This window comes from Vulpes vulpes, chromosome 9, assembly GCF_048418805.1.
Source record: "Vulpes vulpes isolate BD-2025 chromosome 9, VulVul3, whole genome shotgun sequence".
Lineage (NCBI taxonomy): Eukaryota > Metazoa > Chordata > Mammalia > Carnivora > Canidae > Vulpes > Vulpes vulpes.
Genome location: NC_132788.1, coordinates 1,240,142 through 1,264,842, shown reverse-complemented (window position 1 = coordinate 1,264,842; position 24,701 = coordinate 1,240,142). Strand labels below are relative to the sequence as shown.

The 24,701-nt window shown below is 41.1% G+C and overlaps 2 protein-coding genes across 2 annotated transcripts; both read left to right on the top strand.

The window, feature by feature from the left end:
- The first annotated feature begins 238 nt into the window (after nt 1–238).
- On the top strand, nt 239–1,201 carry LOC140594032 (olfactory receptor 9S13-like). The gene has a single exon (XM_072722399.1). The coding sequence runs from the start codon at nt 239–241 to the stop codon at nt 1,199–1,201; it is 963 nt and encodes a 320-aa protein (XP_072578500.1).
- A 15,468-nt stretch (nt 1,202–16,669) lies between these two features.
- On the top strand, nt 16,670–17,632 carry LOC140594031 (olfactory receptor 9S13-like). Its single transcript, XM_072722398.1, has one exon. It carries the CDS (start codon nt 16,670–16,672, stop codon nt 17,630–17,632), a length of 963 nt encoding a protein of 320 aa, XP_072578499.1.
- The last annotated feature ends 7,069 nt before the right edge of the window (nt 17,633–24,701 follow it).

The following is a 24,701-nucleotide window of genomic DNA, read 5'->3' as shown; positions in this document are numbered from 1 at the left end:
ACAGAGACTTAGGAATCAAGGGAAGAAGAAATGCTCAGTACTGATATCACTGGACCAACGCGTTTATCTTGAATATTGTTTATTAATTCTTTGCTAAACCATTAACTCCATTATACCTTTAACCAGATTTTTGACTGTTGTTGTTTATCTTTCTAAATAGTGTCCCGCAGGGAGTTTAGCTTGACCCACTTAATCTGCCAACACAAAGGGGTAATTCCCCTCTGGAGGACCGAGGCTCATGCCATTGCAGAGTAATGGAAACCTCTCCAAGGTCTACGTTCAAGATTTTGTGCTGGAGGGATTTGCAGGTGGCCTTGAGACTCAGGCCCTGCTCTTTGCTGTGTTCCTGGCCCTGTACATGGTGACTGTCCTGGGTAACCTCCTCATGATCATTGTTATCACCCTGGATGCCCGACTGCACTCCCCAATGTACTTCTTCCTCAAGAACCTCTCCTTCGTGGACTTGTGCTACTCATCTGTGATCGCCCCCAATGCACTGGCCAACTTCTTCTCCTCGTCCAAGGTCATCACCTTTGCAGGATGTGCCACCCAGTTTTTCTTTTTATGCCTGATGGCCACAACTGAAGGCTTCCTCCTGGGTGTCATGGCCTATGACCGCTTCATGGCCATCTGTAGCCCCTTGCGCTACCCCAGCACCATGTGCCAGTCTGCCTGCACTCGCCTGGTGCTGGGCGCCTACTGTGGAGGCTGCTTCAACTCTGTTGTGCAGACCAGCTTCACATTCCACCTCCCATTCTGTAGCTCCAACCGCATCAACCACTTCTTCTGTGATGTGCCCCCTCTGCTCCAGATCGCCTGTGGCAACACGGCCATCAATGAACTTCTCTTGTTTGGCATCTGTGGGTTCCTCATTGTGGCTGTGACGATTGTGATCCTCATCTCCTATGGCTACATCACAGTGACCATCCTGAGGATGGGATCAGGAGCTGGGAGATGCAAGATCTTCTCCACCTGTGGCTCCCACATGACTGCAGTGACCCTCTTTTTTGGGACTCTCTTTGTCATGTATGCCCAGCCAGGAGCAATTGAGTCCATGGAGCAGGGCAAGGTGGTCTCTGTCTTCTACACGCTGGTCATCCCAATGCTCAATCCCCTCATCTACAGTCTGCGAAACAAGGATGTGAAGGAGGCCCTGCGGAGGCTGGGCCAGAAACACTTGGCCATGTGGAGGATGTGCTGAAGGGAGTCAATGTGTCCTGCAACCTTGATGGAGGATACGGAGATTGCCACAGGTGGGGTGATGGAGTTATTATGTAACAAACATAAACTGCTGTCATAAAAGAATAAGCTTTAGAGATGCGCTGTACCCTGTATCTACAACCAACAATGATTACTGTGCCCTGAAAAAAGGATTATGTGGTAGTTCCTAGGTCAAGTGCTCTCTTCTGAATAAAATTGTTAAAAATGAGTCTTCCATATAGGAAAGAAATTAATGGTTCTGCAGTGGAGGGGATGGGGAATGGGGTAACCGGATGACGGGCAATCAGGTGGGCACATGATGTCTATGATTCTCTTCTGCTCACACCTGAGGCCCAGAGAGACTTCTGGGCTTTGGAGCCTGGCCATGTAGGGGCGAACTGGTTCAGACAGAGCTTGATGACAGTGGTACCCAGGGGAACCGGGAGTCCCAGTGCACTCCAGAGGCCAGAAGACAAACAAGCTCACCTAATTGGCCATTCAGGCCTCCAAATCCCAGCAGTTCAGGAGGAGAGACCTTCCCAACCCCATGACCCTAAGGTGCACGTCCTTGCACTACTGCCTGGATGAAGCAACAAGATGTGGCAGCTGAAGTGAGCTGAGGTCATTTCCTCCTCTGCTTCTACCAGAAACCAGGAGCTCCTGAAGCTTGAACATGGAGCACCCATCCACACAGTTCCTGTGACCCCAAGACCCTCGCCTGCCCCTCCCAACACTCTCTGCATTGCATGGGAACCCAAAGCTAAGAAGGAGGGGTGACAGTTCTACAAGCCGATCTCATCATCATCTGCACAGACATGGGCTGTGTGACCTTCAACAGTCATGATCCTCACCTGGAGGAGGTAAGGGTCAAGGCAGCTATCCCTCAGGGGTCCAGGGTATGAAGGACACCAAGTGTGTAAGGGGGGCATCAGAGCTATGGTAGGCAGGAAGCACTCAGCAGGGCTTGCCTCAGCAGCTGAAGGGGTGACCCCACTCCTGCCCTGGCCAGCACTATTTGGGCTCAGGGTCATTCCATCTGAAGGAACAGCTTTTCATTATAATCAGAGGATCACAGCACCAGGCTCCCTCGTGACCTGAAATGTATTTCTCAGGTTCAAATCAGCAGCTCACCAGAGAAGTGAGAACACACTTCTAAGGGACATGGCCACAGGGTGGGGGATGCAGAAATAGTGTAGTTCAAGGCCAGCCCTGGGGAGCTCATGGCTCTGCAGGAAGGCAGACATGACAACAAACATGTGCAATATGATGGGACACAGGCAGTGAGGGGGGTGTGTGACCAGGTTGCTGATGGCACAAACAGGAAACAGTCACTTCAGAGAGGTGACGGAGAGCCCGTGGGGAGACAGGACACATTTCAAATGTGTCCAGCACGTTTGGCTCCTCTCCTCTGCACATCACTTCTACCTGTCTCTCGCCTGTATTTCTACAGGGTTGTCTTATTCTTGCGGGTCAAGGATTATGTGTATATTGTGCAGACAAGTCCGTTTCCCTTCCCGTATTGCAGTGTGCCTTCCCAAGCTGTGCTCTGCCTTGACACACTCTGCAGACTCACTTGATTTTCATGTAGCTCCATCCACAAGGTATTTCCTCCGTGCTTTACTCCTTTTTGCTCCCTGCACAGGACATTTGGGAGGCACTTTCCTGCTTGAGGACCTGGAGGGTCTTCTCTATTCTCATCACTATTTTGCTTTCAAATCTAACTCGGCATTCAGCCTGGACTGTTTTGTGTGTCTAGTATGAGGTAAGAGCCAAATCTCAGTGGTTAGCCTATGACTCTTAATTGACCCAGATTTTTTACTTTTCCATAGACTACCCACCTGTTTGGTAAATGGGGTGTCTAGACAAGCACTGAGTTGACTTCCAGGCTCTCTGTTGTGTTCCCTACTCAGATGGCCTATCCTCTGTCGCTATCATTGGTTCATCACACCTACTGTGCGTTGCTGATAGTGCAAATCCCCCTCGCTGTTTCTCAAAACTGTCTTGGAAACACTAGTGTTGCAAAATTCAACATGGTTTTAGGATCACCTCTTCAGATTCCACAATAAAAAATCACAGTGACTCACTTCACTGTGGGGAGAACTGGCATCTTTGTAATATTGAGTGTTCCAGTTTGGGGATCTGGAATCCCATCATGTTACTTAAGTCTACTTTGGTTTCTCTCTACAGTTTAGTATTTTAGTAATCTCTGCATTGCCAGGATACAGACACTTCGTGTTGGGCATACCATGACTTCTATATGGGACTTAATCAGATTTTGTTTGCTAAATATGCTTATATACTTGTGATTGAGATAGTGTAATTGTAAAAAATTTCCTATAATATCCTTGTTAGAGTTTGGCATTAATATTACATGGGCCTCATAAAATAACATGGAAATTTTCCTTCTATTGTTTTGAAGATTTCGTGTAAGATTCAGTTTTGGTAGACTTGGTCATAGTTAGTAAAGGTATTCACTTTCCACGGCAAAGCCATCTAGGCCTGGAACCTGTTCCATGGAAAGATTTTAAAATACATATCACATTTCTCAGTAATTACGAAACCTACAGATTTCAACCTCGTTCATTATTGGGACATTTGGATTGGGTGAAATCTTTCTAGTAGTTTTCAAATTCCACAACTTTTTAAGTTTATGAAAACACTCTGTCACAATCCACTCCGATTCAAGGGTCTCAGGGATAACCTCCTTTCCTTCCCGACCTCAGTAATTTCTGCCTTTTCTCCTTCGTCCCTCAAAAGTCTGGTTATTCGATCAGTCATCCCAAATTATCACCTTTTGTTATAACATCTCTCTGGTGTATGTCTGTTTTGTATTTAATAAATTTTCTTCTTTACTTTCTTCCCTTCCAATTTTTTGGGATTCATGCACTAATTTTTTATAATACTTTCAGACGAATACTATTTCCTGTTTTTCTACTTTTCTTACATATGGACTTAAGCCTATAAATTTGCCTTTAAACACAGACGATAATGCATCCAAGCTGCCACTTTTGTTACTCGTCGTATGCAATTTCTATATTTCAAACCCTTGTTCTTCTCAGTCTTTAAAAATAATTGTAACCATCCTAACAAACAAAGTGGAATCTCATAGTGGTTTTGTTCCACAGTTCCCTCTTGACTAACGACATTGAATAACGTCTCTTGAACTTATTTACACCCATGGCTTACTTAGAAGTATTTTTAAAATTAAAAATACATGAGGATTTTTAAATGCTCTATTTGTGATTTACTTTTGGCTTGGTTTCATATAAATTGCACACAAATATATTTTTTACACCTTCAGTCCTTTGAAATTTGTTGAAAGCTGCAATGAATCCAGAATATAACCAATGTGGTAATATGTTCTTTATACTCTTGAAAATAATGTACATCCTCTGACTGATTGATAAAGAGGTGATATATACATGCAATGCAGTATTACTCAGCCATAAAAACCCATGAAGCCTTGCCATTTACAATAACATGGGTGGATATAGAGGGTCCTATGCTAAGTGAATGAAGTCAGAGAAAAACAATTATCATATGATCTCACTCATGTGTGGAATTTCAGAAACAAAACAAATGAACCTAGGGGAAGAAAGGAAAGAAGCAAACCAGAAAACACTCTGAACTACAGAGAACACACTGAGGGTAAGAGAGGCGGGGGACGGGGATGGAGGGCTCGAGTTGATGGGGATGAAGGAGCGCACCTGTCATGATGAGCACCAGGTGCTTTATAGAAGAGCTGAATCACTATACTGTACACCTGAAAAAATATTATACTCTCTAAACTATACTAGACTTTAAACAAAACCTTTAGGAAAAAGAAAACAAAGAATATACATCCTGCGGTTGGATGCCGTGCTCCATTAGGTTATGGTCACTGATGTTACTGCCTAAACGTTCCGTATCCAGGTTGGCACCTTGTGTGATTGTTCTATCAGTTCCAAGGGAGGGGGTTAAAATCTCTCACATAGTTGTGGATTTGTACTTTTCTCCCGTAAGGGCCCAGTTTTGCTTTGCATATCCTGAGGCTCTTCTGGCAGGTGCTCACACAGTTAACACGGTTGCCTGTTTTGGGGGAACCAAATGTTTCTCATCACTGTGAAGTGTCCTCTTCTCAGCTGGTTTTTCCACTTTGAAGTTGGCTATCGGGCTAGTATAGCAACTGTGGTGGCGTGTGGTTTGTGCTAAAATATTATTTTGCTGGGTATGTTCCCATCACTTTCATTTTCAACATTTTATGTTTGCTTTTTATATCTCTTAAGATTGCATATTATTTTTAATAATAAATTTATTTTTATTGGTGTTCAATTTGCCAACCTACACAATAACACCCAGCGCTCATCCCGCCAAGTGCCCCCCTCAGTGCCCGTCACCCATGCACTCCCACCACACGCCCTCCTCCCCTTCCACCACCTCTAGTTCGTTTTACAGAGTTAGGGGTCTTTCATGTTCTGTCTCCCTTTCTGATATTTCCTACCCATTTCTTCTCCCTTCCCTTCTATTCCCTTTCACTATTATTTATGTTCCCCAAATGAATGAGAACACATAATGTTTGTCCTTCTCCGATTGCATATTTTTCAGTTTTGTTTCTTCAACCTGGCTACTAGCGCACAACTTTTCATTGGAAATTTCACCTTAATCATGTTGTACACGAGACAGTTTAGTCCTTCACATGATACAGATAAATTTAGGCTTTATGTATACCATGTTCTTTAGTGCTCTTTATTTCTTTCTCCTTTTTTTAACATTCATTTCAAAGTATTATTATTCCACCTTTATTATATTAGCTCTAAGTTTTACTTCCATTTGCTCTTTTTTTCTTTTGTTAGGGGTGGCAAACAGATTACAACTTACATTATTGACCTAATACAACCTACGTTAGTATAGTTACTGACTCCCTGAACAATGAGGAAACCCTTTCAACTCTACGTATTTACTCCCAATTACCTGTCTTTGGTGTGGTGTACTTTACTTTCTGCATTTTCAGCGTGATGTGCACTGCATAAAATCTGTATTTATTTAGGGGTATCCATATTGGGGCCCTTTTTTATAATCTTCATTCTTTCTGCCATCTCTGAGCTCCCCTCACCCCCAAGGTCAGTTTCCTGCTACCTAAAGGTCACGTCTACTTCTCCTCCTGTGTGAGACAAACTCTCTTCACTTAGTTTTATTTTATTTATGTTTAGATGCATGCCTCTCTTTATTATGGCTGTTCTCAAACGCACGGACATGAAACTAGAGCAGTAATGGATGACCTATCGCACCCACCAACTTCAATATTATCAATCTAGAGCCCATCGTAACTAATCCTTTTAAACAGTGAAGACGGTAAAGAAAGACAACTCTGATGTTACTATTATCCTTTAAACAATTAATAATGAATTCTTAATATTATAGAATTGCCATTTAGTGTTTCAATTGTCCTGATTGACTCATTTATCCTTTCTGGTGTGTTTTGGGTCAGGATTCATAACATCCTTACTCCATGTTCTCATGATGCCCCTAAAGCCTCTCATTCACTGGCTTCCTGTCCCTCTATTTTCATTTCAATATTATTACTCACCTTCTTTATTCAATAACCAGATGGTTTATCCTGCAAAGCTTCTCACACACGACAGATTTTGCTGACCTTGTCCCTGTAGGGTTGATTAGCATATTCTGTTGGTCCTGTAACTGGTAGGTCCTAGAGGCTCAGTCGGACTCATGATTGATTTTTCTGGCAGGAATATTTCATAAGTGTTGCGTGTACTTCCACTGAGAGGTCCACCTGGCTGCATCTCTTGTCCTGGAGTAACAGTATCCATAGGTAATCTTAACTAAACTCGTTGTTTCATTATGGGTTTATCAGATGATAATACTCAAATTCTGTACTTCAATTTTCATTTATTAGTTGCAATATTCTGTAAAGGAAAAATCCCTCTAAACATTGATTTCCTCAGTATGAGGGTCACTGTGTGGCTTCCCTCTGCACCATACTCCAAAGAAGCCAATGAAGGGGGTTTTATTTTCAGTATTAGAAACTCATGAGTTTTTATCCATTTGATATGCTTCAATTAAATTCTCTCAGTTATAATGCTGATAAGATTTGCTTCGACGTGGATGGAACTGGAGGGTATTATTCTGAGTGAAATAAGTCAATCAGAGAAGGACAAACATTATATGGTCTCATTCATTTGGGTAATATAAAAAATAGTGAAAGGGAATAAAGAGTAAAGGAGAAAAAATGAGTGGGAAATATCAGAGAAGGGAGACAGAACATGAGAGACTCCTAACTCTGGGAAACGAACTAGGGGTGGTAGAAAGGGAGGTGGGTGGGGGGGTTGGGTGACTGTGTGACGGGCACTGAGGGGAGCACTTGATGGGAGGAGCCCTGGGTGTTCTTCTATATGTTGGCAAATTGAAGACGAATAAAAAATAAATCTACACAAATATTAAAAAATAAAATGCTGGTAAGTGTTCTTATTTCACCTTCATTGTTTGTATTTTTAAATTTTTAAATTTGGGGAATATAAAAAATAGTGAAAGGGAATAAAGGGGAAAGGAGAAAAAATAAGTGGGAAATATCAGAAAGGGAGACAGAACATGAAAGACTCCTAACACTGTAAAACGAACTAGGGGTGGTGGAAGGGGAGGAGGGCGGGGGGTGGGGGTGAGTGGGTGGCGGGCACACAGGGGGGCACTTGACGGGATGAGCACTGGGTGTTATTCTGTATGTTGGCAAACTGAACACCAATAAAAAATAAATTTATTTTAAAAAATAAATAAATAAAATTTTAAATTGAGGAACAAAGCTCACATGACATTTTTACCAGTTCAAAGTGTACAAATAAGCATGGTCCTTAATTTTTTATTGTATCCACAGTGTTCATCTCTCTGGTTCCAGAAGAGTTTCATCATATTGGTCTTCAATTTCTCCCATCTAATTTTTAGAGTTTGAGGTGTACCAGTGTAAACCCTATTCCCATCAGCACTCTCCCTTCCCTCTCCCAACCATATTTTGGCAAATACAAATGCACTTCTGTCCCTCTTCTGCATATTTTATAAAATGAATTTACAGAATATTCAGGCTTTTGTGCCAAGCTTCATTTATTTAGCATAATTTTTTCAAGGGTCATCTAGTAGAAAGTACTAGAACTTTCTTTCTTTCAGGGAACTTGGGTGGTTCGGTCAGTTCAGCATCCGACTCTTGATTTCGGCTCAGCTCATGATCTCAGAGTTGTGAGTCAAGCCCCATACTGGGCTCCATGCTGGGCCTGGATTCTGCTTAAGATTCCCCCCTCCCTTTCTCTCCCTCTGCCCCTCCTCCTGCTCACCTGTGTGCTCCCTCCCTAACCCCACCACACACACACACACACACACACACACACAGACAGACACACACACACAAGAACTTTATTTCTTTTGTGGATGAATATTGTTTCGCTTATGAATATTTCACATTTTGTTTATCTCTTCACCATTTGATGGACATTTGGCTTCCATTAGCTTTTTAGCTATTATGAATATTGCTCCTATGAACACTTCTGAACAGGCTTGTGTGTGAATGTATATTGTCAACTCTCCTGGGCATATCCCTATATGTGGATTAGGGTGGGTCGTAGGGAAACCCTGTGTCTAACTTTTTGAGGGATGGCAAGACCACTTTCTACAGAGGCTGTGCCACTCTTATATTTGTACCTGCCGGATATGAAGGTTCTATTTTCCAAATTCTCACCAACCCTCGTTCTTCTCAGTCTTTAAAAATAATTGTAACCATCCTAACAAACAAAGTGGAATCTCATAGTGGTTATGTTCCACAGTTCCCTCTTGACTAACGACATTGAATAACGTCTCTTGAACTTATTGGCCAGTTGTATGTATCTTTCGAGAAATGCCCATGCAAACAAACCCTTTGCCCAGTTAAACATTTGACTGTGTTTTTGTTGCTGAGTTGGAGGAATTCTCTATATTCCATGGATATTTTATCCTTATTAGATATGTATCAATTGTCAAAAGTATTTACCTTAATATAGATTTTTGTCTTCGTCTTGAGAGTGTCCTTTGATGCACAAGATTTTAATTTAGATGAAGTTCAATTTGTCTATTTTATCATATTTTAGTTCTGATTCTCCTATTTTGTAGTCTGTACTTTGATGTCATATAGGAATTTGCTGACGAATCCCAAGTCACAATAATTGACACTGATGTCTAGTTCCCCTCTGATAGTTTTATAGTTTTAGCACATGCATTTAGGTATTTGTCCATTTTGAGTTAATTTTTGTATGTGGTGTGAGGTAAAGCTCTTAATTCATTCTTTTGCATGTGGATTATAGACTTTTTTCCCCAACATTTATGAAAAATACTCTTTTCTCACTGTTGGATGGTGCCCTTGGGCCCCTCGTTGAAAATCACAGGTGAGTTTATTTCTGTATTTTGATTCGTTTCCTTGGCTCTATGTCTATCCTCGTGCAAGCACAACACTGTTCTGCTTCAAAGTCAGTTTTGAAATCAGGAAGTGGCAGGCCTCTTACTTTGGTCTCTTCATATATTTTTTCAGCCATTTAGGGTCAATTTTTGCCAAACAAAAAAAAAAAACGCCACGAAATATAAAACGGTAATTGGATTTTGATAGGATTACATTGAATCTATATGTAAACATGAGGAGTACTACATCTAGACATTAGTAAGTCCTCCGGTCCATGATCATGGGATATCTTCACATTGATGTGGGTCCTCTTCATCTTTCCACAATGATTTGTACTTTTTTGGATCTCCTAAGATGATCATGTAGTTTTTCCCCCCTGAATTCCATGTCTATGGTGTATTATATGGAGTGATTTTTTTTTTTTTTTGTATATTGGTCTACTCTCGTATTCCTGGATAACTCTCACTTGGTGATGCTGTATAATCCCTGTGAAGTTCTGCTGCATTTAGCTTTTAGTATTTTGATAAGGATTTTTGTATCTATCTTCATATGAGATACTTGTCAGTAGCCTCGTTTTCTTGCACTATCTTTGTCTCCATTTTGCATGAGAATAATACAGGCCTTATGGAATGAATTAGGAAGTGTTTTCTCCCATCTAATTTTTAGAATTTGAGGTGTACCAGGGTTAATTCTTGTATACTGGTAAAAGTCACCATTGAAACCATCTGTTCCTAAATTTTTCTTTGTTAGAAATGTTACGTGACTTTTGACTCAATCTGTTTATTATATGTCTGCTCGGATTTTCTATTTCTCCCTGAGTCAGTTATGTTAATCTATTTCTGGGAATTTGGTCATTCTATCTATGTTAGCTAATGTGTTGGCATGCCATATTCCAATATGTTCTTATAATACTTTTTAATTCTATCAGGTCAGAAGTCATGTCTCTGTTTTCATTTCTGATCTTAGAAATTTAAGTATTCTGCTTTTTGCGGTGAATCTAGCAGACGGTTTGCCAAGTCGGTTAAACTTCTCAGAGAACTAAATTTTAGTATCATCTATATTCTGAATTATTTTACTCTAATTCTTTTCCCTCTAATCTAACCTGTATTTGTTCTATTTGCTATGAAGTATTTTATTCTTTTTCTCCTTTCTTTCCTAAGATGGAAAGTTAAATTATTGATTTGAGATGTTTATTTTTAATGTTGGTGTTTATAGCTATAAATTTCTGAGTCCTTCTTTCATTGCATCATCTAAGTTTTGGGGTTAGGAAAGTTAAATTATTGATTTGAAATGTTTATTTTTTTAATAATAAATCTATTTTTTATTGGTGTTCAATCTACCAACATACAGAATAACACCCAGTGCTCATCCCGTCAAGTGCCCCCCACCCCAGTGTGAAATGTTTATTTTTAATGTTGGTGTTTATAGCTATAAATTTATGAGTCCTTCTTTCATTGCACCACCTAAGTTTTGGGGTGTTGTGTTCACAATACTTTATAATTTCCATCGTGATTTATTCGTTGACCCATTGGAGATTTAATAAGCTGTTATCTTCCACGTGTTTGAAAGCTTTCCAAATTGCCTTATGTTGTTGCTCATGATTTCAACCTTTTTGTTTAGAGAACATATTTCCTATAATTTGAATCTTCTAACATTTATTGAGACTTGCTGTGTGAACTAGCATATGGTCTATCCTGGATGATGTTCCACGTGCACTGGAGAAAATTGTAGTCACCTATTGATGGATACAATGTGTTCTACATATGCCTGTTAGGTAATTGGTTTACAATACTCTTCACATCTATTATTTCCTTGCTGATACTTAGTTTTGTTGTTTTATTCATTATTGAAAATAGAGTATTGAGGCTTTTTTATATTTTTATTGGTGTTCAATTTACCAACAAAGAGAAAAACACCCAGTGCTCATCCCATCAAGTGTCCACCTCAGTGCCCGTCACCCATTCCCCTCCAACACCCATCCTCCTCCCCTTCCACCACCCCTAGTTCGTTTCCCGAGTGAGGAGTCTTTATGTTCTGTCTCCCTTCCTGATATTTCCCAACATTTCTTTTCCCTTCCTTTATATTCCCTTTCACTATTATTCATATTCCCCAAATGAATGAGAACATATACTGTTTGTCCTTCTCCGATTGACCTTTTTCACTCAGCATAATACCCTCTAGTTCCATCCACGTTGAAGCAAATGGTGGGTATTTGTCGTTTCTAATTGCTGAGTAATATTCCATTGTATACATAAACCACATCTTCTTTATCCATTCATCTTTCGATGGACACCGAGGCTCCTTCCACAGTTTGGCTATTGTGGCCATTGCTGATAGAAACATCGGGGTGCAGGTGTCCCGACGTTTCATTGCATCTGAATCTTTGGGGTAAATCCCCAACAGTGCAATTGCTGGGTCGTAGGGCAGGTCTATTTTTAACTCTTTGAGGAACCTCCACACAGTTTTCCAGAGTGGCTGCACCAGTTCACATTCCCACCAACAGTGCAAGAGTGTTCCCTTTTCCTCGCATCCTCTCCAACATTTGTTGTTTCCGGCCTTGTTAATTTTCCCCATTCTCACTGGTGTGAGGTGGTATCTCATTGTGGTTTTGATTTGTATTTCCCTGATGGCAAGTGATGCAGAGCATTTTCTCATGTGCATGTTGGCCATGTCCATGTCTTCCTCTGTGAGATTTCTCTTCATGTCTTTTGCCCATTTCATGATTGGTTTGTTTGTTTCTTTGGTGTTGAGTTTAATAAGTTCTTTATAGATTTTGGAAAGAAACAAAAGCAAAAATGAACTATTGGGACCTCATCAAGATAAGAAGCTTTTGCACAGCAAAGGATACAGTCAACAAAACTAAAAGGCAATCTACAGATGGGAGAGGATATTTGCAAATGACATATCAGACCACATCTTCTTTATCCATCATCTGTCGATGGGCACCGAGGCTCCTTCCACTGTGTGGCTTCTGTGGACATTGCTGCTATAAACATTGGGGTGCAGGTGTCCCAGCGTTTCACTGCATCTGTATCTTTGGGGTAAATCCCCAGTAGTGCAATTGCTGGGTTGTAGGGCAGGTCTATTTTTCACTCTTTGAGGAACCTCCACACAGTTTTCCAGAGTGGCTGCATTCCCACCACAGTTCAAGAGGGTTCCTCTCTCTCCACATCCTCTCCAACATTTGTGGTATCCCATCTTGTTCATTTTCACAATTCTCACTGGTGTGAGGTAGGATCTCCTGGTGGTTTTGTTTTGTATTTCCCTGATGGCCAGTGATGCGGAGCATTTTCTCATGTGCTTTTGGCCATGTCTATGCCTTCCTCTGTGAGATTTATGTTCATGTCTTTTGCCCATTTCATGATTGGATTGTTTGCTTCTTTGCTGTTGAGTTTAATAAGTTCTATATAGATCTTGGATACTAGCCCTTTAGCTGATAGGTCATTTGCAAATGTCTTCTCCCATCTGTAGTTGTCTTTTAGTTTTGTTCACTGTTTCTTTGGTGTGCAGAAGCTTCTTATCTTGATTAAGTCCCAATAGTTCATTTTTGCTTTTGTTTCTCTTGCCTTCATAGATAGATCTTGCAAGAAGTTGCTGTGGCCAACTTCAAAAAGGGTGTTGCCTGTATTCTGCCCTAGGATTTTGATGGATTCTTGTCTCACGTTTAGATCTTTCATCCATTTTGACTTTATCTTTGTGTCTGGTGTCAGACAATAATCTAGTTTCGTTCTGCTACACATGGCTGTCCAATTTTCCCAGCACCATTTATTGAAGAGACTGTCCTTTTTCAACTGGATAGTCTTTCCTGCTTTGTTGGATATTAGTCGGCCATAGAGTTGAGGGCCCATTTCTGGGTTCTCTATTCTGCTCCATTGATGTATGTGTCTGTTTTTGTGCCGGTACCACCGTGTCTTGATGGTCACAGCTTTGTAGTACAACTTGAAACTTGGCATTGTGATGCCCCCGGCTCTGGTTTTCTTTTTCAATATTCCCCTGGCTATTTGGGGTCTTTTCTGACTCCACACAAATCTTAAGATTATTTTCCAACTCCCTAATGAACGTTCATGGGATATTTTTAAAAGATTTTATTTATTTATTCATAATATACAGAGAGAGAGAGAGAGAGAGAGAGAGAGAGGCAGAGGGAAAAGCAGGCTCCATGCAGGGAGCCGAGCATGGGACTCAATCCCCTGTTTCCAGGATCATGCCCTAGGCTGAAGGCGGTGCTAAACCACTGAGTCACCGGTGCTGCCCCCAAGTCCATGGGATTTGGATAGGGATTGCACTGAATGTGTAAATTGCCCTGGGTAGCAGAGACATTTTCACAATATTAATTCTTCCAATCCATAAGCATGGAATATTTTTCCATCTCTTTGTGAGTTCCTCAATTTCTTTCACAAGTGTTCTGTAGTTTGAGGGTATAGATCCTTTCCTTCTTTGGTTGGTTTATTCCTAGGTATCTTATGCTTTTGGGTACAATTGTAAATGGATTGACTCCTTAATTGTTACAGCTACATTCACTTTGAGTTCTGAAGGATATATTCGGCTAGATGCAGAATAATAGTTGATAAGTATTTTCTTTGAAGAAAAGAAAATATATTTCCTTTTAATTTGGCTTCCATTATTTTTAATCTGGTAAGACAATGGTCAGTCTTATTTCTAACTTTAAACGTTGAAATGACTATGTCTTCTTTTTTGGTCTTCTTTGTAAAGAAAGGTTTTATTATTTATTTTAGAGGAGGGGCACTGGGAAAGGGAGCGAGGGTCTCAAACAGATTCTGTGCTGAATGTGAGGCTGCCATGGTAACCAACCAATCTCACCACTCTGAGGTCACAACCTGAGCAGAAGGCAGGAATCAGAGTCCTAACTGACTGTTCCACTTAGGTGCCCCTGAAGTGATTGTCTTCTTTCTCAGAATGCTTTTATAGTTTTCACTTTATTTGGACTCTAAATATTTTTACTATGATATGTCCAAGTGTGGCGTTCTTTGTATAAATGCTGCTTTGATTTTGTAGGTTAATGAATCTGTAGAAAAATATCTTTCATTGTTTTGAGATAACACCTGGCCATTAACTCCTCAAGCACTGATTCAGCATATTAATCTCTTTAATCATTTTTTGGAATTCAAATATGTATATCTCTATGGTATTGATCTCTAACACTCATTTCTGATTTTTTCTGTCCTTTTGTCTCTCAATACTTCACTCTGAGTATTTTCCACTGATCTGTATTCTACTTCACAAATTTTCTTCTTAGCTAATCTTTGAAATTCATTCATTGAGTTCCTAATTTTAGCCATTGTACTTCTAAACTGTTACATATTATTCGCTTTATTGCTTGCAAATTTCAAATAAGATTGTAAGTCTCAACTTCCATTCTTTTGTTTTGTTATTTATTTATTTATTTTATAATAAATTTATTTTTTATTGGTGTTGAATTTGCCAACATACAGAATAACACCCAGTGCTCATCCCGTCAAGTGCCCCCCCTCAGTGCCCGTCACCCATTCACCCCCACCCCCCGCCCTCCTCCCCTTCCACCACCCCTAGTTCGTTTCCCAGAGTTAGGAGTCTTTATGTTCTGTCTCCCTTTCTGATATTCTTCTTTAAAAAATTATTTATTCATGAGAGATACAGAGACAGACACACACACACACAGAGAGAGAGAGAGAGAGAGGCAGAGACACATGCAGAGGGAGAAGCAGGTTCCATGCAGAAAGCCCGACGTGGGACTCGATCCTGGGACTCCAGGATCATGCCCTGGGGCAAAGGCGTGCCCTAACCACTGAACCACCCAGGCATTCCTCATCTTTCATTCTTTAAAATAATAACTTTATTAAAATTTACATATGTGTTACACCAAAATCGGAAACCTCTTGGGGTTTCTCTGGTTAGGTAATTTTAATTTTTATTGCAGGAATTCAATTTTTTAATTCTGTCTGGCAGTAATTACAAAAAGCTTTTAGAGAAAACATCTGCAGTCTAGGATAACATGTCTTCAACTCGATATATATTAATTTCTGCAGAGTTTTCGAGCATAGCATGCAGATCGTGTCTTTTTTTTTTTTTCCTGGGCTTTATGAATGTTTTTTTTTTATTAATTTTTATTGGTGTTCAATTTACCAACATACAGAAAAACACCCAGTGCTCATCCCGTCAAGTGTCCACCTCAGTGCCCGTCACCCATTCCCCTCCAACACCCGCTTTCCTCCCCTTCCACCACCCCTAGTTCGTTTTCCCGAGGTAGGAGTCTTTATGTTCTGTCTCCCTTCCTGATATTTCCCAACATTTCTTTTCCCTTCCTTTATATTCCCTTTCACTATTTTGTATATTCCCCAAATGAATGAGAACATACACTGTTTGTCCTTCTCCGATTGACTTATTTCACTCAGCATAATACCCTCCAGTTCCATCCACGTTGAAGCAAATGGTGGGTATTTGTCGTTTCTAATTGCTGAGTAATATTCCATTGTATACATAAACCACATCTTCTTTATCCATTCATCTTTCGATGGACACCGAGGCTCCTTCCACAGTTTGGCTATTGTGGCCATTGCTGATAGAAACATCGGGGTGCAGGTGTCCCGACGTTTCATTGCATCTGAATCTTTGGGGTAAATCCCCAACAGTGCAATTGCAGATCGTGTCTTAATATACTTTCAGTTATTGAAATGGTCAGAAGCTCAGCTGCATACTTACTCCTGATTTAACTCACTCCCATGGTGCATCCTGGCTGGTTTGTAGTAACCAACCACTGTCAGCATGAACTCTGCAAGACAGGCAAAATCTCACTGCTTAACCAATTGCCTTTCAGATTCTGCTTCACAAAGACTTAGGAATCAAGGGAAGAAGAAATGCTCAGTACTGATATCACTGGTCCTATGCATTTATCTTGAATATTGTTTATTAATTCTTTGCTAAACCATTAACTCCATTATACCTTTAACCAGATTTTTGACTGTTGTTGTTTATCTTTCTAAATAGTGTCCTGCAGGGAGTTTAGCTTGACCCACTTAATCTGCCAACACAAAGGGGTAATTCCCCTCTGGAGGACCGAGGCTCATGCCATTGCAGAGTAATGGAAACCTCTCCAAGGTCTACGTTCAAGATTTTGTGCTGGAGGGATTTGCAGGTGGCCTTGAGACTCAGGCCCTGCTCTTTGCTGTATTCCTGGCCCTGTACATGGTGACTGTCCTGGGTAACCTCCTCATGATCATTGTTATCACCCTGGATGCCCAACTGCACTCCCCAATGTACTTCTTCCTCAAGAACCTCTCCTTCGTGGACTTGTGCTACTCATCTGTGATCGCCCCCAATGCACTGGCCAACTTCTTCTCCTCATCCAAGGTCATCACCTTTGCAGGATGTGCCACCCAGTTTTTCTTTTTATCCCTGATGGCCACAACTGAAGGCTTGCTCCTGGGTGTCATGGCCTATGACCGCTTCATGGCCATCTGTAGCCCCTTGCGCTACCCCAGCACCATGTGCCAGTCTGCCTGCACTCGCCTGGTGCTGGGCGCCTACTGTGGAGGCTGCTTCAACTCTGTTGTGCAGACCAGCTTCACATTCCAACTCCCATTCTGCAGCTCCAACCGCATCAACCACTTCTTCTGTGATGTGCCCCCTCTGCTCCAGATCGCCTGTGGCAACACGGCCATCAATGAACTTCTCTTGTTTGGCATCTGTGGGCTCCTCCTTGTGGCTGTGACGATTGTGATCCTCATCTCCTATGGCTACATCACAGTGACCATCCTGAGGATGGGATCAGGAGCTGGGAGACGCAAGATCTTCTCCACCTGTGGCTCCCACATGACTGCAGTGACCCTCTTTTTTGGGACTCTCTTTGTCATGTATGCCCAGCCAGGAGCAATTGAGTCCATGGAGCAGGGCAAGGTGGTCTCTGTCTTTTACACGCTGGTCATCCCAATGCTCAATCCCCTCATCTACAGTCTGCGAAACAAGGATGTGAAGGAGGCCCTGCGGAGGCTGGGCCAGAAACACATGGCCATGTGGAGGATGTGCTGAAGGGAGTCAATGTGTCCTGCAACCTTGATGGAGGATACGGAGATTGTCACAGGTGGGGTGATGGAGTTATTATGTAACAAACATGAACTGCTGTCATAAAAGAATAAGCTTTAGAGATGCGCTGTACCCTGTATCTACAACCAACAATGATTACTGTGCCCTGATAAAAGGATTAAGTGGTAGTTCCTACGTCAAGTGCTCTCTTTTGAATAAAATTGTTAAAAATGAGTCTTCCATATAGCAAAGAAATTAATGGTTGCTGCAGTGGAGGGGATGGGGAATGGGGTAACCAGATGACGAGCATTAAGGTGGGCACATGATGTCTATGATTCTCTTCTGCTCACACCTGAGGCCCAGAGAGACTTCTGGTCTTTGGAGCCTGGCCGTGTAGGGGCGGGTGGGTTCAGACAGAGCTTGATGACAGTGGTACCCAGGGGAACTGGGAGTCCCAGGGCACTCCAGAGGCCAGAAGACAAACAAGCTCACCTAATTGGCCATTCAAGCCTCCAAATCCCAGCAGTTCAGGAGGAGAGACCTTCTGAGCCCCATGACCCTAAGCTGCACGCCCTTGCACTACTGCCTGGATGAAGCAACAAGATGTGGCAGCTGAAGTGAGCTGAGGCCATTTCCTCCTCTGCTTCTACCAGAAACCAGGAGCTCCTGAAGCTTGAACATGGAGCACCCATCCACACAGTTCCTGTGACCCCAAGACCCTCGCCTGCCCCTCCCAACACTCTCTGCATTGCATGGGAACCCAAAGCTAAGAAGGAGCGGTGACAGTTCTACAAGCTGACCTCATCATCATCTGCACAGACATGGGCTGTGTGACCTTCAACAGTCATGACCCTCACCTGGAGTAGGTAAGGGTCAAGGCAGCCATCCCTCAGGGGTCGAGGGTATGAAGGACACCAAGTGTGTAAGGGGGGCATCAGAGCTATGGTAGGCAGGAAGCACTCAGCAGGGCTTGCCTCAGCAGCTGAAGGGGTGACACCAATCCTGCCCTGACCAGCACTATTTGGGCTCAGGGTCATTCCATCTGAAGGAACAGCTTTTCATTATAATCAGAGGATCACAGCACCAGGCTCCCTCGTGACCTGAAATGTATTTCTCAGGCTCAAATCAGTAGCCTACCAGAGAAGTGAGAACACACTTCTTAGGGACATGGCCACAGGGTGTGGGATGCAGAAATAGTGTAGTTCAAGGCCAGCCCAGGGGAGCTCATGGCTCTGCAGGAAGGCAGACATGACAACAAACATGTGCAATATGATGGGACACAGGCAGTGAGGGGGGGTGTGACCAGGTTACCTATGGCACAAACAGGAAACAGTCACTTCAGAGAGGTGACGGAGAGCCCGTGGGGAGACAGGACACATTTCAAATGTGTCCAGCACGTTTGGCTCCTCTCCTCTGCACATCACTTCTACCTGTCTCTCGCCTGTATTTCTACAGGGTTGTCTTATTCTTGCGGGTCAAGGATTATGTGTATATTGTGCAGACAAGTCCTTTCCCTCCCATATTGCAGTGTGCCGTCCCAAGCTGTGCTCTGCCTTGACACACTCTGCAGACTCTCTCGATTTTCATGTAGCTCCATCCACAAGGTATTTCCTCCGTGCTTTACTCCTTTTTGCTCCCTGCACAGGATATTTGGGAGGCACTTTCCTGCTTGAGGACCTGGAGGGTCTTCTCTATTCTCATCACTATTTTGCTTTCAAATCTAACTCGGCATTCAGCCTGGACTGTTTTGTGTGTCTAGTATGAGGTAAGAGCCAAATCTCAGTGGTTAGCCTATGACTCTTAATTGACCCAGATTTTTTACTTTTCCATAGACTACCCACCTGTTTGGTAAATGGGGTGTCTAGACAAGCACTGAGTGGACTTCCAGGCTCTCTGTTGTGTTCCGTACTCAGATGGCCTATCCTCTGTCGCTATCATTGGTTCATCACACCTACTGTGAGTTGCTGATAGTGCAAATCCCCCTCGCTGTCTCTCAAAACTGTCTTGGAAACACTAGTGTTGCAAAATTCAACATGGTTTTAGGATCACCTCTTCAGATTCCACAATAAAAAATCACAGTGACTCACTTCACTGTGGGGAGAACTGGCATCTTTGCAATATTGAGTGTTCCAGTTTGGGGATCTGGAATCCCATCATGTTACTTAAGTCTACTTTGGTTTCTCTCTACAGTTTATGCATTCCCGGAATACAGACACTTGGTGTTGGGCATTCCATGACTTCTATATGGTACTTAATCAGATTTTGTTTCGTAAATTTGCTTATAGACTTCTGATTAAGATACTGTAATTGTTTTTTTTTAATTTTTTTATTTATTTATGATAGTCACACAGAGAGAGAGAGAGAGAGGCAGAGACACAGGCAGAGAGAGAAGCAGGCTCCATGCACTGGTAGCCCGACGTGGGATTCGATCCCGGGTCTCCAGGATCGTGCCCTGGGCCAAAGGCAGGCGCCAAACCCCTGCACCACCCAGGGATCCCAAGATAGTGTAATTGTAAAAAAATTTCCTATAATATCCTTGTTAGAGTTTGGCATTAATATTACATGGGCCTCATAAAATAACATGGAAATTTTCCTTCTATTGTTTTGAAGATTTTGTGTAAGATTCAGTTTTGGTAGACTTGGTCAAAGAAAAGGTAATTACTTTCCACGGCAAAGCCATCTAGTCCTGGAACCTTTTCCATGGAAAGATTTTACAATACATATCACATTTCTCAATAAATATGAAACTTGAAGATCTTCAACCTCATTATTGGGGCATTTGGGTTGGGGGAAATCTTTCTAGTGGTTTGCAAATTCCACAACTTTTCAAGTTTATGAAAAACTCTGTCACGATCCACTCTGATTCAAGGATCTCAGTGATATCCTCCTTTCATTCCTGACCTCAGTAATTTCGCCTTTTCTCCATCATCCCTCAAAAGTCTTGATATTGGATCACTCACCCCAAATTATCACCTTTTGTTATAACATCTCTCTGGTGTATGTCTGTTTTGTATTTAATAAATTTTCTTCTTTACTTTCTTCCCTTCCATTTTCTTGGGATTTCCTTTCTTTCTTTTCTTTTCTTCTTTTCTTTTCTTTTCTTTTCTTTTCTTTTCTTTTTTTTTCTTTTCTTTTTTTCTTTTCTCTTTTCTTTTCTCTTTTTTAGATAAAAGACATTTCTTTTTAAAAATAAATTTATTTTTTATTGGTGTTCAATTTGCCAACATACAGAATAACACCCAGTGCTCATCCCGTCAAGTGCCCACCTCAGTGCCTGCCACCCAGTCACTCCCATCCCCCGCCCTCCTCCCTTTCCCTTCCACCCGACCTCCTCACCTTCCACCACCCCTAGTTCATTTCCCAGAGTGACTAGTCTACTATGTTCTGTATCCCTTTCTGATATTTCCTACCCATTTCTTCTCCCTTCCCCTCTATTCCCTTTCACTATTATTTATATTCCCCAAATGAACGAGAACTTGGGATTTCATTAGCAATTATTTTTATAATATTTTCAAACGAATGCTATTTGTTGTTTTTCTACTTTTCTTACATATGGACTTAAGCCTATAAATTTGTCTTTAAACACAGACGATAATGCATCCAAACTGCTACTTTTGTTACTCGTCTTATGCAATTTCCATATTTCAAAACTCTTGTTTACACCCATGGCTTACTGAGAAGTACTTTTAAAATTAAAAATACATGAGGATTTTAAAATGCTCTATTTGTGATTTACCTTTGGCTTGGTTTCATATAAATTGCACACAAATATATTTTTTACACCTTCAGTCCTTTGAAATTTGTTGAAAGCTGCAATGAATCCAGAATATAACCAATGTGTTAATATGTTCTTTATACTCTTGAAAATAATGTACATCCTCTGATTGATAAAGAGGTGATATATACGTGCATTGCAGTATTACTCAGCCATAAAAACCCATGAAGCCTTGCCATTCACAATAACATGGGTGGATATATAGGGTCCTATGCTAAGTGAATGAAGTCAGAGAAAAACAATTATCATATGATCTCACTCATGTGTGGAATTTCAGAAACAAAACAAATGAACATAGGGGAAGAAAGGAAAGAAGCAAACCAGAAAACACTCTGAACTACAGAGAACACACTGAGGGTAGAGAGGCGGGGGACGGGGGGGCTCCAGGCGATGGGGATGAAGGAGCGCACCTGTGTGATGAGCACCAGGTGCTGTATAGAAGGGCTGAATCACAATACTGTACACCTGAAACTAATATTATACTCTCTTAACTATACTGGACTTTAAACAAAAACTTTTAGGAAAAAGAAAACAAAGAATAAATATCCTGCCAGTTTGTGCCGTGCTCCATTAGGTTATGGTCACTATGCTACTGCCTAAACGTTCCGTATCCAGATTGGCACCTTGTGTGATTGTTCTATCAGTTCCAAGGGAGGGGGTTAAAATCTCTCACATAGTTGTGGATTTGTACTTTTCTCCCGTAAGTGCCCAGTTTTGTTTTGTACATCCAGAGGCTCTTCTGGCAGGTGCTCACACATTTAACACGGTTGCCTGTCTTGGGGGAACCAAATGTTTCTCATCACTGTGAAGTGTCCTCTTCTCAGCTGGTTTTTCCACTGTGAAGTGGGCTATCGGGTTACTATAGCAACTGTGGTGACGTGTGGTTTTTGCTAAAATATTATTTTCCTGTGTACGTTCCCATCACTTTCATTTTCAACATTTTATGTTTGCTTTTTATATCTCTTAAGATTGCATATTTTTGCAAAAAAAGATTGCATATTTTTTAATAATAAATTTATTTTTTATTAGTGTTCAATTTGCCAACATACAGAATAACACCCAGCGCTCATCCCACCAAGTGCCCCCCTCAGTGCCCGTCACCCAGTCACCCCCAGCCCCCGTCCTCCTCCCCTCCCAACACCCCTAGTTCGTTTCCCAGAGTTAGGAGTCTTTATGTTCTGTCTCCCTTTCTGATATTTCCTACCCATTTCTTCCACCTTCCCTTCTATTCGCTTTCACTACTATTTATATTCCCCAAATGAATGAGATCACATAATGTTTGTCCTTCTCCGATTGCATATTTTTCAGTTTTGTTTCTTCAACCTGGCTACTAGCGCACAACTTTTCATTGGAAATTTCACTTTAATCATGTTGTACACGAGACAGTTTAGTCCTTCACATGATACAGATAAATTTAGGCTTTATGTATACCATGTTCTTTAGTGCTCTTTATTTCTTTCTCCTTTTTTTAACATTCATTGAAAAGTTTTATTCCACCTTTATTATATTAGCTCTAAGTTTTACTTCCATTTGCTCTTTTTTTCTTTTGTTAGGGGTGGCAAACAGATTACAACTTACATTATTGACCTAATACAACCTACGTTAGTATAGTTACTGACTCCCTGAACAATGAGGAAACCCTTTCAACTCTACGTATTTACTCCCAATTACCTGTCTTTGGTGTGGTGTACTTTACTTTCTGCATTTTCAACCTGATGTGCACTGCATAAAATCTGTATTTATTTAGGGGTATCCATATTGGGGCCCTTTTTTATAATCTTCATTCTTTCTGCCATCTCTGAGCTCCCCTCACCCCCAAAGTCAGTTTCCTGCTACCTAAAGGTCACGTCTACTTTTCCTCCTGTGTGAGACAAATTCTCTTCACTTCGTTTTTTTAAATTTATGTTTAGATGCATGCTTCTCTTTATTATGGCTGTTCTCAAACACACGGACATGAAACTAGAGCAGTAATGGATGACCTATCGCACCCACCAACTTCAATATTATCAATCTAGAGCCCATCATAACTACTCCCTTTAAACAGTGAAGACTTTAAAGAAAGACAACCCTTATGTTACTATTATCCTTTAAACAATTAATAATGAATTCCTAATATTATAGAATTGCCATTTAGTGTTTCAATTGTCCTGATTGACTCATTTATCCTTTCTGGTGTGTTTTGGAACAGGATTCATAACATCCTTACTCCATGTTCTCATGATGCCCCTAAAGCCTCTCATTCACTGGCTTCCTGTCCCTCTATTTTCATTTCAATATTTTTACTCACCTTCTTTATTGAAAAAACAGATGGCTTATCCTGCAAAGATTCTACATTCTACAGAGGCTGTGCCACTCTTATATTTGTACCTGCCGGATATGAAGGTTCTATTTTCCAAATACTCACCAACCCTCGTTCTTCTCAGTCTTTAAAAATCATTGTAACCATCCTAACAAACAAAGTGGAATCTCATAGTGGTTTTGTTCCACAGTTCCCTCTTGACTAACGACATTGAATTACGTCTCTTGAACTTATTGGCCAGTTGTATGTATCTTTCGAGAAATGCCCATGCAACAAAACCTTTGCCCAGTTAAACATTTGACTGTGTTTTTGTTGCTGAGTTGGAGGAATTCTCTATATTCCATGGATATTTTATCCTTATTAGATATGTATCAATTGTCAAATGTATTTACCTTAATATAGATTTTTGTCTTCGTCTTCAGAGTGTCCTTTGATGCACAAGATTTTAATTTAGATGAAGTTCAATTTGTCTATTTTATCATATTTTAGTTCTGATTCTCCTATTTTGTAGTCTGTACTTTGATGTCATATAGGAAATTGCTGACGAATCCCAAGTCACAATAATTGACACTGATGTCTAGTTCAGCTCTGATAGTTTTATAGTTTTAGCACATGCATTTAGGTATTTGTCCATTTTGAGTTAATTTTTGTATGTGGTGTGAGGTAAAGCTCTTAATTCATTCTTTTGCATGTGGATTATAGACTTTTTTCCTCAACATTTATGAAAAATACTCTTTTCTCACTGTTGGATGGTGCCCTTGGGCCCCTCGTTGAAAATCACAGGTGAGTTTATTTCTGTATTTTGATTCGTTTCCTTGACTCTATGTCTATCCTCGTGCAAGCACAACACTGTTCTGCTTCAAAGTCAGTTTTGAAATCAGGAAGTGTCAGGCCTCTTACTTTGGTCTCTTCATATATTTTTTCAGCCATTTAGGGTCAATTTTTGCCAAAAAAAAAAAACACCACGAAATATAAAACGGTAATTGGATTTTGATAGGATT

Excerpts from the sequence above, each read along its gene's own strand:
- LOC140594031 (XM_072722398.1), top strand. The coding sequence starts at position 16,670 with ATGCCATTGCAGAGTAATGGAAACCTCTCCAAGGTCTACGTTCAAGAT.
- LOC140594032 (XM_072722399.1), top strand. The coding sequence starts at position 239 with ATGCCATTGCAGAGTAATGGAAACCTCTCCAAGGTCTACGTTCAAGAT.